General features: G+C 37.2%; 1 protein-coding gene across 2 annotated transcripts in view; it reads right to left on the bottom strand.

Annotated features, from left to right (window-relative positions):
- The window catches only part of XPR1 (xenotropic and polytropic retrovirus receptor 1), a 198,181-nt gene that overhangs the window by 12,164 nt on the left and 167,402 nt on the right, over window positions 1-18,615 (bottom strand). For both annotated transcript variants that reach the window (XM_031936982.1, XM_031936983.1), the window contains exons 13-14: window positions 12,357-12,496; window positions 9,409-9,627 (exon numbers count right to left, since the gene is read on the bottom strand). In XM_031936982.1, the coding sequence (XP_031792842.1) occupies window positions 9,409-9,627; window positions 12,357-12,496 (359 nt within the window). The remainder of the gene's footprint in view (window positions 1-9,408; window positions 9,628-12,356; window positions 12,497-18,615) is intronic.

Raw genomic sequence — 18,615 nt, 5'->3', positions numbered from 1 at the left:
AACTGAATTCAAGAGTGGCTGACAAAGCTTTTAGTTTGCACCTGTTGCTGGTGCCCTAGCACCTGCATATATGTTCCATTGGACACAACTTTTTTCTGCATGTTGGAGTACTCCGCAGCCAGATCTCACTGGAGTATCTGTGGACTTCTCTTTTCTGTCTCTTTCTCTGCTAATCTGGAGTAGGAAAATAATTCACTGTGACTTTTTCTTGTATTTCCATATGGGATTCAGTCTGGTGCACTTTCTAAGTCTGTTTGGAGGAGTCTGGAGGGAAGCTCACTGTGCTTCTTCCTACTATCTTGCCATGTTGGCTCTGCCTCTTGCTCTTGACTTTTGCTGGCACACAGCAGATACTTACTATAAACTAGCTGACTGATTTCCTGTGTTCTCTGTCTCAAGTTTCTCTTTTTGCATAGATGATAAAAGACTAATCTTTTTTCCTTTATTATTATTTCATTTTTCTGCAGTTACATGTAAAAACAATTTTCAACATTTGTTTTGAAAACTTTGAGTTCCATATTTTTTCCCTTCCTGTCTTCCCAATCCCTCTCATTGAGAATGCAAGCAATTCAATATAGGTTATACGTGTTTAGTCATGCAAAAATATTTCAATAATAGTCATGTAAAAGAAAACAGACTAAAAAAACTCAAGAAAAATAAAGTTAAAAAAATATGCTTCAATCTGTATTCAGATACCATCAGTTCTTCATCTTACAATATAAATTGCTGTTACTTTGTACAGTACGTTTCCTAAAGGGCTATTCTTAAAGTATACTCTTTTGCTCAAAAAAAATTCCAATGGCTTCTTATTAGTTACAGGATAACATACAAACTTCTTTAGAATATGGCTCTAGTCTACCTTTCCAAAGCATTATACACATGTACACCATGGGCCAGACAGACTGGTTTACTGGCTTTTCTTCTAGATAATATTCTATTTCCCAACTCTGTGTCTTTGCACAGATTCTACCTTATGACTGGAATGTATTCCCCTCTAACTTTTGCCACTATGGCCTCTAGCTCCCTCCAAAGTTCACTTCAAGAGCCAGCTCTTATATGAGAACTTTCTCAGTTTCATTAGATAATGAACTTTACATCTATTTGTAAGTAAACATCTTCTCATGATAAAATCCTTGAAGAAAAGGGTTGTTTTATTTTATACCTTTGCATTCCTAATACCTAGCACAATGTCTGGGAAAGACTAGGGGCTTCATATATATTTGCGAGACTATATAAATTGAGACTAATGTATAGAAGTTAAGAAGCAACAGATTTTGGTTTCACATAAAAGAAAACTTTCTTGAAAAAGTTTAACAGAGAGAAAACTGGGCTTTCTAGGTTGCCTTTCAAAGGCAATGTACTCTATGCATCAGGAGTGTTTCAGAATCCTGAAGAATTTATCTGTCTAGACACTAGAGAATATTTTTCCTGTACTGGATAGTAAGTTACACAAAAAATCCTGCTGTGTCCTTCAATTTTTATTTTCAATGATTTTGATTTAGATGGCATAACAAGGTATGTCAGCAACCCTGCCTCTTTTACTTATTATTGGTGAAACTTGGATTTACTTAACTTCTATGGGTGTCAGGGTCCTTGCCCAGCAAATGAGAAAATTCAAAATTATGACCTTATGATTCTATTTTAAAAGTTTGTACTATTTCCCCCAGAACCTTCTAAATTTTGAAATCAGAGTATTGTGGGATTATACTGACCCCTGCTGTTAATGGGTGAATTCATTTTCCTTATTTGATTCTTGTTGAATAGCACCTTGCACAATGAATTTTATATGGCAGGTACTCCTATATATTTTCAGAAAAGTGTTGGGAAAGGGAAACAATAAGGGGATGAAGGTGACAGTGGTAAGGAAAGGTCACTTTAAAAAAATTTGGCAGCTAAAGAAAAAATACAAGGGAAGGGGAAGTAATATAAAGAAGGGAAGGCTTTTGGGGGTTTTATTTTTTAGGATAGAGGAAATCTGTTTTTAGGCAGGTGAAAAGGAGTCACTGAAATGGAGACTGAAGACACAAGAGATTAAGAGATACCTGACAGAACAAGGGCCAAGATTTAGGGCACAAGGGGAGAGCTCAGTTTGAAAAGGAAGGGGTCCCTCCTTCCTTGAGGAGAAAAAAATTAGAATGGGGAGGCAGCAGAAGGCACATAAAAAAGGATTACAACTGGAAGCAAGCTGAGGACAGGGGCCCCTTTAGGGAATAAAGGAGAAGAATAAAAAAGACTTTTGTAGGTTAAACTGCACTGGTGTATAGTGAAATCAATAAGGTTTCTTCATGCCTTTCTTTCGTAACAGGTGGTAGCCTGGAAAGGGATAAGATAAAGACAGGGGAAAGTCAAATCCTGTGATTTCCAACTCTATAACATCTTTTTCCTTTCTCTATGTGACTATAAGAAGAGACAAGCAGGATGTGAGAATGACAAAGGCAAAGGGTGGTGGAGAGTTACACTGATTACAGACTTATGCTCTCCAACCCAAACATTCACATTCAACAAAAATGGCAGCCCCAAGGCAAAATGATCACCAGAAGATTTATGTCACTAGATCAGAGTGCTACTTTGAGCTGGTGACAGCTCTTTGCTAACTTGGAGGGAAAAGCAACAGTAAAGCAGAAAAGGGGTGGGTAGCTTTCAGAGAGCTGGTGTACAGCACTACATGTGCTCATCTAGGTCCAAACACTCACAAACATTAAGACTGATGAAAATGGTGGGGAAATTCAGAAGCTGCTAAATGAAAAATGAGAACTCTGGAGGGTGTACCTGTAGGAAAATTCATCCATTCCAAAGACAGAGCACTGAATTCCATCAAAAGTAAAGTACAAGTGAAGCTTAGAGAGATGCAATATTCTTGACTTAGTAAGAAGGTGGATGAAATTCACTTTTATGCAATTAAGTAACAATCTGAAGCATTTTTATGATGCCTTGAAGGCTATTTATGGGCTTTTCAACTACTCAGTGCTGATGGAGCCACATTGATTAGTGATAAGGACTTGATTCTAGAGAGATGGGCTGAACAGATCATTATCAATCAATGCTGAAGCCACCATCAGATTGAAGTCAACCCCTCTCTCGCTGAAGTTCCAATTGGAGAAGAAGTTTAGAATGGCATTAGGCTCCTTTTATGTGGCAAGGCACTTGGTGGTGATTCTATTACAGCTAAGATTTACAAAGTTGGGAGTCCATTGCTCATACAAAAGCTAACTAAAATTTTCCATTTTTGGCAAGAGGAAGTTACCTCCCAGGAGTTCTGTGCTTCTACTGTCCACCTCTGTAAAGATAAAGAAAATAGATTATCCTGGACAATGGAAGGGGTGTAGGGTGAGGGAAGGGGTTCTCTCAGTAATTTCGGGCAAGATTCTGGTCAGAGTCCTCCTTTATAGGTTGATCCTTCACCTGGAAGATGGTCATGTACCTGAGAATCAGCATGGCTTCATAAAGGGCCAAAGAACAGCTGATTTGGTATTTACTGCCTGAAAATTTCAGTAGAAATGCCAGGATCAGAACAGAGGTCTGTATACAACATTTGTAGATCTGACCAAGTCCTTTGATACTGTCAGTTGTGAGGGTTAATGGAAAATTATGTCACAATTTAATTGCCTGGAGAAGTCCATCAGCATCATCAATTTCATGGCAGCATGCTAATCCAGGTTCTGGATGAAGAAGACACTCTTGTGCTTTCCCAGTCATCAATGGAGTGAAACAAGTCTGTCTGCTTTCTCCCTTACTTTTTAGAATGATATTTTCAGCCATTTATCAAACGTCTTTAATGAAGAAGAAGACAACATCAAGGCTAGCTACCACACTGGTAGCAAACAAGTTCAATATGAAAGTGGAAGGAGTGTTGTTGGTGCATTACTTTTTGTTTGCTGATGATTTTGCACTCAATGCACCCTCTGAAGCTGAGATGCACAAAGTGTGAATTGATTCTCTGCTGCTTGTGATAATTTTATCCAACAATTAACATCAAGAAAACACAGGTACTCCATCACCAACACTGCACTAGATCCTTATGTGGAACTACTGGTTACAGTAAATGAATAAGTTTTGAAAACTGTGGATAAGTACACTTTCCAAGGAAGAACACATTGATAATCAGGCTGACACATTGCCAGAACTAGCTCAGTATCTGGAAGGGTCCCAAGGAAAAATGTGGTGAGAAGAGATAATAGACTGACTACTAAACTGAAAGTTTACAGAGTCGTTCTGCTGACCTCATTGTTGTATGCCCGTGAAACCTGTACAGTATATCAACACCATGCCAGAAAATTGGATAGTTTCCATTTGAATTGTCTTAGGGAGACTTTAAAGATCACCTGGAAGTGTAAAGTACAGGACACTGAGGTCCTTTCTTGAACTAAACTGCCAGTCATTCAACCTCTGCTGCAGAGAGCACAACTTCAATGGGTTGGCCATATTGCTCAAATGCCAAATATATGCTTGACAAAAAGACTATTTTATGGAGAACTCACACAGGGCAAGTGCTCACAAGGTGGTCAGAAAAAGTGATACAAGGACATTCTCAAAGTCTCTCTTAACTTTGGAATTATTTGTATGACATAGGACTGCCCAGCAGGGAATGCCCTCATCAGAGAAAGCTCTGTGCTCTATGAGCAAAGCAGAACTAAAGCAGCTGAAAAGCAACATGAAATGTACAGTTAGAAAATCCACCACAAATGCTGCTGTAGATTATTTGTGTCAGAGTTGTGGACTATATGTGGCAGAGCAGTCTAAGCTTGTATTGGTCTGATCAGCCATAGTCAGACCACTGTACCTTGACTCTACATTTTGGTTGTCTTCAAGAATGACCGATAACCAACCAACCAAGCAACCAACATGCAATACTCTCTATTTAAGCCCTGATCTTGACTTGCCTGGACAATGGCAATGGACTCCTAATTTGCCTCCCTACTTCATCTCTTTCCTCTCTCTTCCCTTAAGTCAGATCTGACTATGTGAATAAACTTCAATGATCTGATCATATCATTTTTATATTAAAGCTTCAGTGGCTCCCTGCTTCTAAGGTAAATTTCTATGTAAAGTTCGTAGCCTTCTTTTTTTTAAGTTCATAGCATTTCACAACATACTCCCAATCTGTCTTTCTAGCCTCATTATACATCAACCTTCTTATCTTCAATGATCTACTTAAACTGGCCTTTCTTCTCTTCCTCACTTTCTCAATATTCTGTCAAAATGTCTTTGGTTATTCCTCATCCCTGGAATGTACACCTTCTTTAATTTTGTCTCATGACATTTCTAATTTCCTTAAAGACTAAGCTCAAGGCTTCAATAAGAAGTCTTTCCTGTTATTCCTACTTCCATTCCTTCCTAATTATCTCACATTTACTTTTTTATTTATTCTATATGTATATGTATAAATGTACCTGTTGTTTCCACAGTTAAGTTCCTTGAGGGGAGGGGATACCTTTTTTTTTTTTTTTGGTCTCTCTTTCTTCCCCCCACAGTGACTTACTGGCTCTGGCATTTAATTGCTGCTTAAAAAATTCTGAATGATCCCTAGATACATATGGCAAAAAATCTTAAAGGATTCTAGTTTTAGTTAAAGTATCACTGAAATGAATGGCAACAGGGTTCTGCCTAGTAAAGAAAGCAGGTGAAAGGAGAATGACTAGCCACATAGGAAGGAATTCAGGAACTAGCAGTCTTAATGAGGACAATGTTTATATTGCACATATTTAATAGAACTGAAAGTGGTTGAGATAGCATAGGAGATTATAGTCAGAGAGAAGAATTTCAAAGTGTGAAACACGTGGTCAACTGTTAATGACTTTTTCATCCTCTAAATTTTTTTAATAACTTCCTCCTCATTACTGTGAACAATCAAGAATTATCAAGTATTCTGGAATTTTTGTAGAATCTCTTAGAATTCATGCTACACGATAATATTAGGGATGTTAGAGTAATTGAATGAAGCTTCCTGGTATTTTCAGTAATAAATGATCATGAATGAGAACGCATACTAAATTCCATGTTGTATTAGGTTGAATTCTAGCAATATTTCAGTATACTTCATTCAAACCAATTATGCAGGAAATGGGTATGTGTCAATCTTTCCCAAGTTAGGGAACAGTGACTTTTCAGGCAAGGGAATGCTCTTGTACCTTCATAGTAATGGGAAGTCTTTCCAAGTTCAAGTCCAGTCACCCCATTCATGCCACAGTTAAGTCTCTGTCCAATCTGGACTCCATGGTCAACTCTTGTTTGAGTTACTGAGTTGTTTCAGTCACATCCAAATCTTTCTGAACCCACTTGGAGGTTTCCTGGTAAACACACTGAAGTCTTTTTCTTTCTCCAGCTCATTTTGCAGAGGAAGAACTGAGGCAAAATAGGGTTAAAGGACTATCCAGGGCCACAAAAGTAGCTGGCTGATAGTCTTGCAGACTTCAGGCACTCTGGTGCCCGTCCCCGACCCCCCTCCCCATTTCAACACCCCCTCCCATTTACATTCTACACTAGGCCTTTCATCTCAAACAGCCTCTGGGCCCATCAGGGTGGAGGTGGGTGTGCAGATACTGTGTACTTTCTGTTACTACTCAGGTGTGGCAAAAAGAATATCAAACCACATGGTTCCATCATGCTTATGTGACTCATTAAAAATTCATGCTAATTCCTCAGAATCAGAGACAATGATTTATAGAGTAAGAAGAACTAGCTGAAGCTGAACCAAAATCTTTTAACTAGCACCTCTGACACATGGTCGTTTAGCCTGAGCCTCAAGAAGGGAAACTCCAGAGGGAGCTACCTCCATTTTAAAGCAGTTCTTGTTATTGGAAAGTCTTTCTGCATCAGGCTACAATTACAGAAGAGACTGAAATCCTCCTTTACATGACAGCCCTTCAAATACTTGAGTGTTGTTATTATAATCACCTAAGATTTCTCTTTAAGAATAAAAATTGAGAATTCTTTCAATGCACCCTCTTATGTCACAAAAGCCCACCCAGCTCTCTCTGGTCTAATTTTAGACTGTTAATGTCCTCCTGCAGATGTGGCCTGACCAGAGTATTGCAGAATTATTACTTCCTGGACACTGTGCCTTTATTAATGCAGCTAAAGGATGAATTCTCTTTTTCAGCTATGAGTAAGGTCTTACTCATACTAAACTAAAATCTCCAACAGTTTTCTTCTTACTTGATCTAGTGCCCAACTGTGCCTTTCCCATTCTTCACTTCTTCCCATCCTTCACACAAGCAGTTTTTAATGTAATGATAAAAGACTTTTTATTTATCCCTATTAAATCTCATCTTAATAGATTTTATCTATCATTCAAGACTATTAAGCAATTTTAGGGGACCTGATATTGGTAGCCCACAGATTAAATGCTTTTATTGAGTTTGATAAAAATGTTGAATTGTGTAGGCCCAAGCATAGATCCCTAGGGGCATTACGCTAGAGAGCTTCTCTTAAATTGAAATGGCCCTATTCGGATCACTTTTAGTTCCAAATGACTAGTTCTAAATGTACCTAACTACTATCACTCAGCCCACGTTTATCTTGTCCAAAAGAACATCAAAAATGACCTTATCAGATCTTAAGTGAGTATTGCAATGCTTCTAGATAGGAAACAAGGGGTACTACAACAGTTATTTCAAACTGAGCCTCTATTTGGAGTATTTATGTTTGTGTCACTTTGTTCTAGGTACCACACTTTTGGAAGAACACTGGTGGAAGGATAATATTGAAAGGACATGAAATGAGAAGCTGAGAATATTAGCTTGGAGAAAAGAAGACTTTAGGAGAGATAAGAAAGCTGTCTTCAAATACTGAAAGGGATAACACAGCCAAGACTTAGCCTTGTTTTTGCTTGATTTTTAAGAGAATCTATTAGTGGAATTTAGAGAAACTTAGAGAAAGGCACATTTTGGCTAGACATAAGGAAAAAGTTATGAAGAATTAATGATAGCTGAAGAGAAATGAGAGGATACCCTCAATCCATGCTTTCCCAGAGAAAGAAAGTCCACAGGTATTGGACCCTATATGTTTTCAGACTTTTTTTTTAAATGTATTGACCAATTGGACTTTTTTCCCCTCTAAAAATGTTATATATTATATGGGAAAGTGTTATGGGCCAGAACTTGAAACAATGTGCTAAGTCAGTGGAATTGATAGAGACAAATATCTAATTTAGCATGGTTCAGTATGATTGGTCTGATCCTACAAGGAGATGTAATGGGCCAGAATATGAAACAAGGTACTAAGTGGAATTGAGGAGACAATGGTTAAATCTAGTTTAGTATTGATTTAATTCCACAACAAATAATGATTTCCTAGTGATATGATTGGTTTGTACTCAGTGTACAGCATATAAGCTAGAAGCATTCAGAGCCAGAGAGACACAAGCACACTAGAAGTTCTCAGAGCCTCAGCCCTGATTCAGTCGGGGAGATTCAGAAGCCATAAGGCAGGCAGGAATTCAAGCTCTCAGAACCAATGCCAGACTAAAAGGTTCCCCAGAAAGCTGCCCAGCCCCAGGAAGGAGATAATAAAGGATCTAGACTATAAGAAAGCTAACTGGGCTGCAGGAAAGGAAACAAGACTTGGAAAGAGACAATAAAGGATTTAGACTTTAACTCCTGGCTGCATTTGAAATGATTACTGAACTGAAACGAGATCCCAAGAAAACCCCAACTAGAGAAGATTACATTTTAGAGAGAATATTACAGGAAGGCTCTCTGGGAGACCAAGGGGAAGAATACTGGGAACGAACTACAAGGATGTAAATAACAAGATGTCAATAAAGACTTATTAAAAAAAAAAAAAAAAAAAAAAGAATGATTGGATAAAATGGCTGCCTTGAGACTGAAGGCCTTCAAAAAGCAGCTAAATAACTACAACTTAGGAGCATTAGAGGGGGGATATTCTGTTCACATACAGTTAGATTAATGGATCTTTGATGTCCCTTCTAAAGTTAAGATTCTCTGACTTTAATTAGCAAGTTAATATTTATGTACAAATATGTGTTGTAAGGGCATCTAAAAACACTTCAACCTTTCAAATGAATAATTCACAAGTAATTTTAATTAGTTTAGTTTCCTTTCCCCAAAACAAAGGTAGCTCAAAAGTAGATTCCAGGTTAGGTAAAAGTGAACTGAACTGCCTCAGTGGAGGCTTCCAAAAGGTGGTTATTTGAGTGTGCTATAAAGAAGAAGTGAATTTATGCCAAAGTTTTAATTAGGAGGTTTGTGCTATAATAAGATTTTATTATATGTATAGCCAGTGTCCCTAAAGTCTTACTTTTAAGCTTTCATATCTTAAAATTGCACCAAGAATCTTGAGGCCTCCTCTGCAGAAGTTATTTGTGAAACCTCATTTTCCTAGTCTAAACATTACTTTTTACTAGAATCTATAAGAACTAAGTACCCTGAAAACAGACATGATACATACTGAGACAGGTAAGGTCGGCGTAGTGTCAGGCTCTGATTATACTTCCATGTCCTGGTCTTCTGACGGTTCCGCACCCCCTCCTCCTGGTCCATCATTTGCTCTAGCAGGGTTTGATCATCTGCATTCATGGGAGCCACAGAGATGTCCCGCACAGCACGAAATTCACCACAGTTGTTTAGATGTTCATTCTCCAATCGGAAGAAATTCCATACAAACCGTCTTTAAAGTGAGGGACAGAATGAGGAAAGAAAAAATATTATAATGTCGAAATGTACTTCAAAAATGTTTCCTCAACAATATCACATCAATCCATATCACCTTTAAAACCCCACATATGTAATTAGAAATCTAGCACATTCTTTAAGAACAATAAATGATCTACAAGCAACTAGCAAAAACCCCATACAATATTACTTTCTATACAGTAGTCCAAAGGATTAAACCAATCAGTTTTAAAGATTTATATAATCTGACATCTGCAACCTGCTGGATTACCAAATTTCCATTTTTAGAAATAAAATTTTAAGTAAAAAGGGGGAAGGGAGAGAAAAGAAGACAGGGAAATTCAATTCTAAAATATCTTGGTCCCATCAGTAAAGAAATTATTTAAGATTTGCACATTTAGAAGTAATTAAAATAATTACCATTTCTATCACTAGGGAAAATGTGACAATTCAAGGGAACTTGCTGGGTTTTGATTTAGAAAAACCACTGTTTTCTGAAGCACAGGACAAGGATTAATGAAGTTTTGTTAGTGTATAGAATGCAAAAATAACAATTATGGAAACTTCTATTTACTAAAACTTTATGGCCTTATAAAGTGCTTTCTGCATAATAATATGGAGTAAGTAATTTTATCTCCACTTTACACATGAGGAAATTAAGCTTTAGTTTCTTCAAGAAACATATCTATATTACAAGGTCACAACAACAAGTGAGCAGAAGAGCTGGGACCTGACCCCAGCTCTCCTGATTGCAAGGTTAGTATTGTTTCCACTATACTCTATTTCCCTATGAAGGGAGCAATGTCAGATTAGTCTGGAAATGGCCTCTAAGGCTAGAATTCAGGGTTTACGCTTTAGTGACCAGGGAATTCTAAAGTCCTGGAAGTTTTTAAGGAGGAGGCTGACATGATCAGAGGAACTACACATCAGATAGATTAGGAGTACAATGCTGAGAGGGCCAGTGGCCTGGGTGCAGAGACGGAAAAAAGAGTCAGAGAGACACACTGTTGGGGGAGAGCTGGAAGGAACTGGATGAGGAGGCAGGAAGGGAGACAAGAGAGGAGAGGGAGGGAACAGAACAGCCAACAGTATCGACACAGAGAGATGAAAGACCAGAACAGGAAAATGGACCCTGAATTCAGTCATTAGGAGGAGAATGTGGATCTTACAGCTATTTCTATAGAGTGACCAGATGGCATACGGATGGAGCAAAAGGTCTGCAAGACACAGAGTAGGACTTCAGGCCTGTCTCTGAGAAGTTACCAGCTGCATGACCCCAGGGGGGCAATTAGGGGGTAGTGATGGAGGGAGCACTGGGCCTGGAGTCAGGAAAACTGAGTTCAAATCTAGTCTCAGATATTTCCTAACTGAGTGGCCCTGGGCAAGTTACTTAATCCTGTTTGCCTCAGTTTCCTCATCTGTAAAATGAGCTGGAGAAGGAAATGTCCTTCTATTTTCCAGTGTCTGAGCCAAGAAAACCCTAAATGGGGTCACAAAGAGTTGCGCCAACTTAAATGAATGAATAACAACATGACTCAAATTACTTAAGCCTTCATTTCCTCTGCTATGAGGGTACTTTCACTACCCAGATCTAAGGGCCACAGTAAAGATCAAACAAGAAAACCTGAGTGCTTTGCCAACTTCAAAGTACTCTATTAATACCAGTATTATTATTATTATCCTCCATTATGGAGCAGTGAGGAACAAAGCCAGATAGGAAAACTTTGAAGAATAAGTAGCTGGTGAGAAAGTAGCAGCAGAGTGTAGATTATTCTTCTGGGAAAGAAACAAGGTTGAGGGAAGGCTTTTTTTGAAGGACAGGTGAGACCTGAGAGCATGCCTAAGGAGCCAATAGAGAGAGATGGTTGAGAAGGGATGCCTCAGGTATCAAAGTCAAGAAGAATGGTGAAGAAGATTTGCTCTGGGATAGAGGAGGGCCACATCATTCTCAGACTACTGAAGAGAAGCTGAGGATTATTGAGAACTTTAGAGGAGCAGAGAGGAGAAATGAAGTGACTCTCCTTAGCTTCATCTCTTTGGTAAAAGAGGAGTTCATCTGCCCAAGTAATGTGAGAAGGGACAGAGTTGAAGTATGGAACATATGTGGCAGGTAACGTGGTGAATAACAGTCAGTGTGAAGTGAATAATTGTCAGTGTGAGCCCCCAAAAGGCAGAAATCGAGTTAGTATTTTTTTTAAAAAGAAGAAAACCAAAGAAGTTTTTGTTCTCTCCATGTTCCAATCCTGGGAAGTCTGACTGAGGCTTCAAGGGTTCAGTCCTATTTGGCTGCTTATGGAAGCTGGGTAGTGATAGAGCCAGCACTGAAGCCGGGAAGCCCTGGCTGCTCAAGCTCAGCATGGGCACATGTAGGCTTTGTAATCCTGGGCAGATGCCCTAATCTCTCTGAAGAAACTTTCTGAGACTTGAGTTGCAATGAGCATACTCATCTGCTTTGATAGAGTTTCATCATTTGGAAGTTCCCAATAACAATAAAATTATAGGTCTAGTCACTAATTGTCTTTTGTCTAATATAAAAACTAATTTTTTATCAGCATGAGCAGGAAATTCAAATTCTAATTTAGAGGCATATTATTAGAATTAGCCAGTCTGTATTTCTTGATTTAGTGGTTTTCTAATTTAAAAAAAAGTTTTTTTTTCTCTCCTGGTTAAAATAAATCTAAAAGAAAATTTTCAGTTCATTCAATTTTCAGTTCATTCACTTACCGAAAAACCTCAAGGGGAGCAAATACAGTAGAGATGATATCCCCAACGTGAGGGGTCAGATTTAGGGTGATGACATAGATTTGGATAGTCCAAGAAAAACGCAATATCACATCCTCAATGATGGCTGAGTAATAATAGGCCTGAAATGTAAGAACAAAAAGGAAATTATGATATACTTCATACAAAGCAAAGAACAAAAAAATTATATTTTTTCTGCATTATGATCCACAAGGTTTTATTAAAGGTCCTCATCTCATTAGGAAGAAGAGAAAGCTGAATTTTCATTTCTAATCTGCAACTCAATTTTACTTATAGAACCAGTAAACAAATGGTTTACTTAGGGAAATGAAAACAATTTAAGTTAACACATAAGCTCAAACTATAATTGCCCTTCTTCAGACAAAAAATGCTATCATAGTAATCTAGAGTAAATGGTTACAGAAACAATTTATGCCCATAGTTAATTCCACAAGAAATTTCCATTTATTAACTTTCTGTATCCTTCTTTTATATATACATATATATATATTCTATGTATACACATATATAAATAGATAGATATGGATAAACAGACAGATACACAATACTGAATTTGAGAATACTTAAAATAGTTTTACCTTAAACAAGAATAAAAACATTCTGGTCACACTTTAAGAAATTAGAACTTTTTTTCACTTCTCTAAGGTTCTACTCTCTTGCCTCTCCTCTCCTTTGGGATAATTTATTATTTCTAGTACTATGACTGTTGTCTTTTGTGCTACTTAACTCTTTTGTGCAATACTTTTTTAAAGAGTGGCAGCCCAGATAAATCCCTGACCATGTATATCTCAGCCTGGAAAATCTACCTCCTCCTCTATATGCCATCAGGCCAGCTTCTTTTTCCTGCCCTTTTTCCTCCTGGCTATGATTCTGACTTCCTGGATTTCATAGCACTTTAGTACCCACAGCACTTTAGTACCTTCTTTCTTTCTTTCCCTTGCTTTTAAGCTCCTTTTTTGTGTCCCCTCTCCCCATTGAATGTATCCTTGGGACAAGGACTTTCTTTCTGCTTGTTTTTGTATTCCCAGCACTTGGTGCCTAGAACTTGCTCTGCTGTCACTGAAGACTGCTTGATATACTGATTGGAAAAATGCAAGATGGGGGTTCAAATCTTGTCTCAAATCTACATGTGTGACCTTAGAGAAGTCATTTCACTGCCTGGGCTTTTGTTTCTTTCACATTAAAAGAAAAGTTTGCACCACATGGTCTCTGAGGTTCTTTCTAGTTCTAATCTAACTTTAACCATGCCTACAGAAAGAAAGATTAAATCATTTTATGGCAAATCACAAGTAATCAATCAATAAGTTAATCAATAAACATTAAGCACTTATCACTAGCAAGAAATTGATCTGGTTTGCTGAGGATACAAAGACAAAATTGTAACAATTTCTGCCCTCAAGGAACTTACATTTTATTGAGGAGATAAGAAGTATATACAAATGCAAAATAAAAGGAGGGAGAGTGTTAGAAGCTGGGAAAACAATAAAGTTTTCATAGGAAGTTCCATTTCCACTAAATTTAAAAAAAAAGAGAGAGAGAGAGATACTAAGAAGTACAGATGAGACAGAAATACATTACAAGCATAGAAAGCAGCCAATGGACAGGCAGAGAGATGAGAGAGAGGAGTACTATGTGTGAGAAACAACAAGAAAACTAATTTGGATGGAGTACAATATAAGGAAAGGGGAAATAAAGTAGACTAAAATGGAAAAATACAATATTAATACTTCAAGAACCCATGATTCTAGGAGCCCTTCCACATGATAGAGATACTGTCACAGAGAGGTGGCCAAGGCTAAAAATGTTTTCAAACATGGCTGGGATAGCTTTGAGAGCACAAACAAAATAGCCTACTGCTGGACAGGTTGCTGTGAGTACCACAGGACACACTTTTTCTCCCAAAATCTGTTCAAACTCACATTCATTGTTCCCATGATACTATGTATCCATAGTGCCATTCCTTTCTCTTTCTGCCTTCAATATTCCCCAATATTAAGGTCTTTTCCAATGAGTCCTGTCTTCTTCTTATGTGGCAAAGTACTTAAGTTTCAGCTTCAGTATATGTCATTCCAATGAATAGTCTGAATAAATTTCTTTAAGTCTCCTTACTGTCCCAGGGACTCTCAAAAGTCTTCTCTAGTATTACCACTTGAAAGCACTGATTCTGTGGCACTACATTTTCCTTATAAGTTCAACTTGCATACCCTACATTATTAATGGGAAAATAATAACTGACAACATGGATCTTTGTTGGCAAAATGATATAAGTTTTTTTAGTATGCTGTCCAGGTTTGCCTTAGCTTTCCTTTTAAGGACTGAGTATCTTTTAATTTCATGACTGCAATCATCAACTGCAATGACTTGAGCCCAAAAATATACAATCTGACATTATTTCCATTTCTTCTCTTCCTATTTACTAGGAAGTGAAGGGACCACCATATGCTAAGGCCTTAGTTGTTAATTTTTTAATAGTGAGCTTCGACTTAGCTTTTACATTCTCGTATTTCATCCTTGTCAAATAGCTTCTTATTCTTCACTTTCTGCTATCAAAGTGTATCATCTCCATATCTGAGACTGTTGATATTTCTCCCAGCAATCTTATTTCCAGCTTTTTATCTGTCTAGCCTGGAATCCTGCATGATGTATACTGCATATAAATAAATAAGGTGACAATATATAGTCTTGTTGTATTCCTTTCCCAATACTGAACCAATCAGTTCTGTTGCTTCTATTGTTTTTTGATTCACATATGAATTCCTCAGAAGACAAGATGAACTGGTACCAACACCCATCTCCTTGAGAACTTGCCACAATTTGCCATCCACATTTAAAAGGCTTTACTGTAATCAATGAAGCAGAATTAGATGTTTTTCTGGAATTCTCTTGCTTTCTCCTCTATCCAGTGAATTTGGCAATTTGATCTCTAGTTCTTCTACCTCTTTGAAAACCAGTTTACTCTTCTGAGACTTCTTGATTCACATATTGCTGAAAACCAGCTTGCAGAATGTCAAGCATAACTTTAATGATTTGTAAAATGAATGCAACTGTTTGACAGTTTAAACATTGTCTGGTATTGCCCTTCTTTAAGACTAGAATGTAAGCTGACCTTTTCTAATTCAGTAGGCACTACTGAGTTTTCCAAATCCGCTGCATTTTGAATGCAACACTTAAACAACATCATCTTTTAGTATTTTAAACAGTTAAATGGGTACTCCATCACTTCCAATAACCTTATTGTTTAACAGTGCTTTCTAGAGACAACTTAACTTTATTCTTCAGGATGTATGGCTATAAATTGGAGAAAAGATGCAACATACGATCTGATGATTTTTCTTTCTTTCAATTTAATCCTAAATTTTGCAACAAGAATTTTGCAAATTACTTGCAAAAAACTCAGAATCTGAGCTTCTACAAAGTACACAATCAATCTGATTTCAATACTGACCATCTAGTGATGTCCATGTAAAGAGCTGAAAAAGCGTGCTATAACAAGAATTATCTTAATGAAATTCTATTAGTCTATTCTAAGGCCAAACTTGCCTATTAGTCTAATTATCTTTTGATTGCTTAATTTAGCATTCCAATCCCCTATGGTGAATATGATATCTTTTTTTGATGTTATTTCTAAAAAGTATTGTAGGTCTTCATAGAATTGAGCAACTTTAGCCTCCTTGACATGAGTGGTTGGGCATAAACTTGTATTATTACTATTATGCTGAATAGTTTTGTCTTGGATTTGAATAAATATCATTTCATCATTTTTGAGATATACCCAAGTACTGCTTTTCTCACTCTTTTATTGACTATGAGGGCTTCTCTCTTTCTTGTAAAGGATTCTTGCCCAAAGTAGTAGATATAACAATCACTTGAATTTAAATGCACCCATTTTCACCCATTTAAGGTTACTGGCATCTAAGTGTCTATGTTTAATCTTTCCATTTCTTGTCTGGTTACATCCAGCTTACCTTAGTTCCTACATTCCAGGTTCCCATGCGATACTGATCTTTCCAACACTGTACTTTTCTTTTGTTCCCAGACAGATCTACAATGTTTTGGTTTTAAACCACTCACTTCATTCTGGAATTATCTGTAATTGTAGTGGCCTGATGCTGGTAGACAAAACTTTTTTAGCTGAGTAGATGTTGACAGAGCTCTATCCCACTGACACAACCTTGGAAAACATAGGCTCACTTCCACACTTTGCTAAGGGCTTTTATACAACCTTTACTAGTATTCACATGATTTAATGGAGTGTAAATTAGACAAGAATCTAAAGTCAAAAAAAATTTTGAAGGATCACATTTTGAGCTAAGGGAATACTGTTCTGTGTTCTCTTGGAAAGATATAAGATCATTAATTTGGGACTCCTTCAACTTTTGTTTTGCTAGGCAGGTTCACATAACCATCAAAAAGAGATCACAGGAAAACACTACTAGCTTTTCAACTATTCCATTTCTGACCACAGCATGACAAGATGACATAGCCTAGTAACATAATAGATAATTAGAATGAGCTTTGCTTCAATAAAGTACTTTAGACATTTTATTTTATCCATTTTCACAATAATACTCAAAAGGGAGGAGGGAGAGGATGTGTATTTGTCATTTCATCAGAGCAGGGAATTCTCTGATAGGTATATTCTCTCCTCCTAGATAACAAGAGTTATCTAAGGGAACTTGCCCAAGCTCACAGCAGGATAGGTTAGAGATGGGCAGTACTCAGGCCCATTCTCTAGCTACATACCACACTGCCTCACATCCTCAGTAGGTACTTTAGTAGCATCACTCTACAGAAAACCAAAGTTAAGCTCAGAGATATTAAGTAACTTGCTTTAAGGTTCCTAAGTTAGCATGTAGCAAAAATGGGACTTATCTCCAAGCCTTCCAGCTCATGTCTTTTTAGCACTCCTCAGTAATGCTGACACAATACATTTGTCTGGCAAAAAAAGATTTAATTATCACAGCAAATTATCTCTCTAATTTGGATAAAGATAGGATTTTTTTTTTCATGGTATGAGAGGTAGCCTAATTTTGTAAATTTGGGAGTCAACATGAATTAAGCTGTCTAGAAGATGTCCAGGCAATTCTCAGGGACAATGATGAAATCACTTCGTTGGTTTTAGTCACAGCAGCTTAGTGGAAAAGAAAGAACATTGAGTATAGAGTCAGGAAGTCAATAAATACTACTCAGTACCTATTATAAGCCAGGTCTAGAGACACAAATATGAAAAAGACAGTTTCTCAAGGAACATATAATCTAATGGGGAAAGACCACACAAAAGATAAAAAGTGGAGGTATTAGAGGGAAAGGAAGATATCTAGTGTAAGGGCATTTTGGAGAACTCCAAAAGAATGCTCCTCCTGAAATAAGAGTTGGAAAATATTTATTCTGCTTTCCAATCAGACCTCAGATTATAAATTCTACTATTTACTATTTATGTGCCTGTGGACAAGTCACAACCACTCTAAATCCAGTTTCCTCTCTTAAAAAAAACAGAGATAATGATATTTATAATCACTGCCAAGTAGGCTACATGGCAATGAATTTTTCCACCTCAGCAATCTCCACAACCATCTACTAATTTGTAGAAGGGAATCTGTGTTGGTGAAGGAAATATTCACACCAATGAAATCAGAATCCTGAAGCGGTGAGGTAATATATGTACCACTCAGACAAAACCAGTCAGGGGTGTTGCACTTTCCCTCTAATGATCTTAAATTTTTTTTTTTTTTTTTAGTGACTGCTACTATAACAAACACAAATTTTTAACATCTATGACTTAGAGATGAGGAACAATAACATTAACTAATATAATGCTTAATGTTTTGACTTATAAGGTATTTTTCTTTACAATTATTCAGATTAAATTTCTTTGGATATGATTAAGTCTTTGGATTCTCCATTAGTTCAGCATTGGCTATACATTTCCACTTCCTATCATCTGTAAATTTAATAAAGTATGTCACTTATCCTTTACCTAAGGTATGAAAAAAACCAAACCCAAGCAACACTGGGCCTTCACTGACTCCTAGGGAATACCACTCCTCTGCTTAGTTTCAATCTAAATTATATTATGGTCTAGGCCACATCTCTCTATGTTCTTCACAAGAATAATGTGAAAGTACCTCTCGGATTGGCTAAGATGAAAGGAAAAGAAAATGATGAATGTTGGAGGGGATGTGGAAAACCTGAGATGCTGATGCATTGTTGATGAATTTGT

Source organism: Sarcophilus harrisii, chromosome 4 (assembly GCF_902635505.1).
Source record: "Sarcophilus harrisii chromosome 4, mSarHar1.11, whole genome shotgun sequence".
In the NCBI taxonomy this organism is placed as follows: Eukaryota; Metazoa; Chordata; class Mammalia; order Dasyuromorphia; family Dasyuridae; genus Sarcophilus; species Sarcophilus harrisii.
The sequence above is the reverse complement of the archived record's forward strand: the minus strand, read 5'-3'. Positions and strand labels throughout refer to the sequence as shown.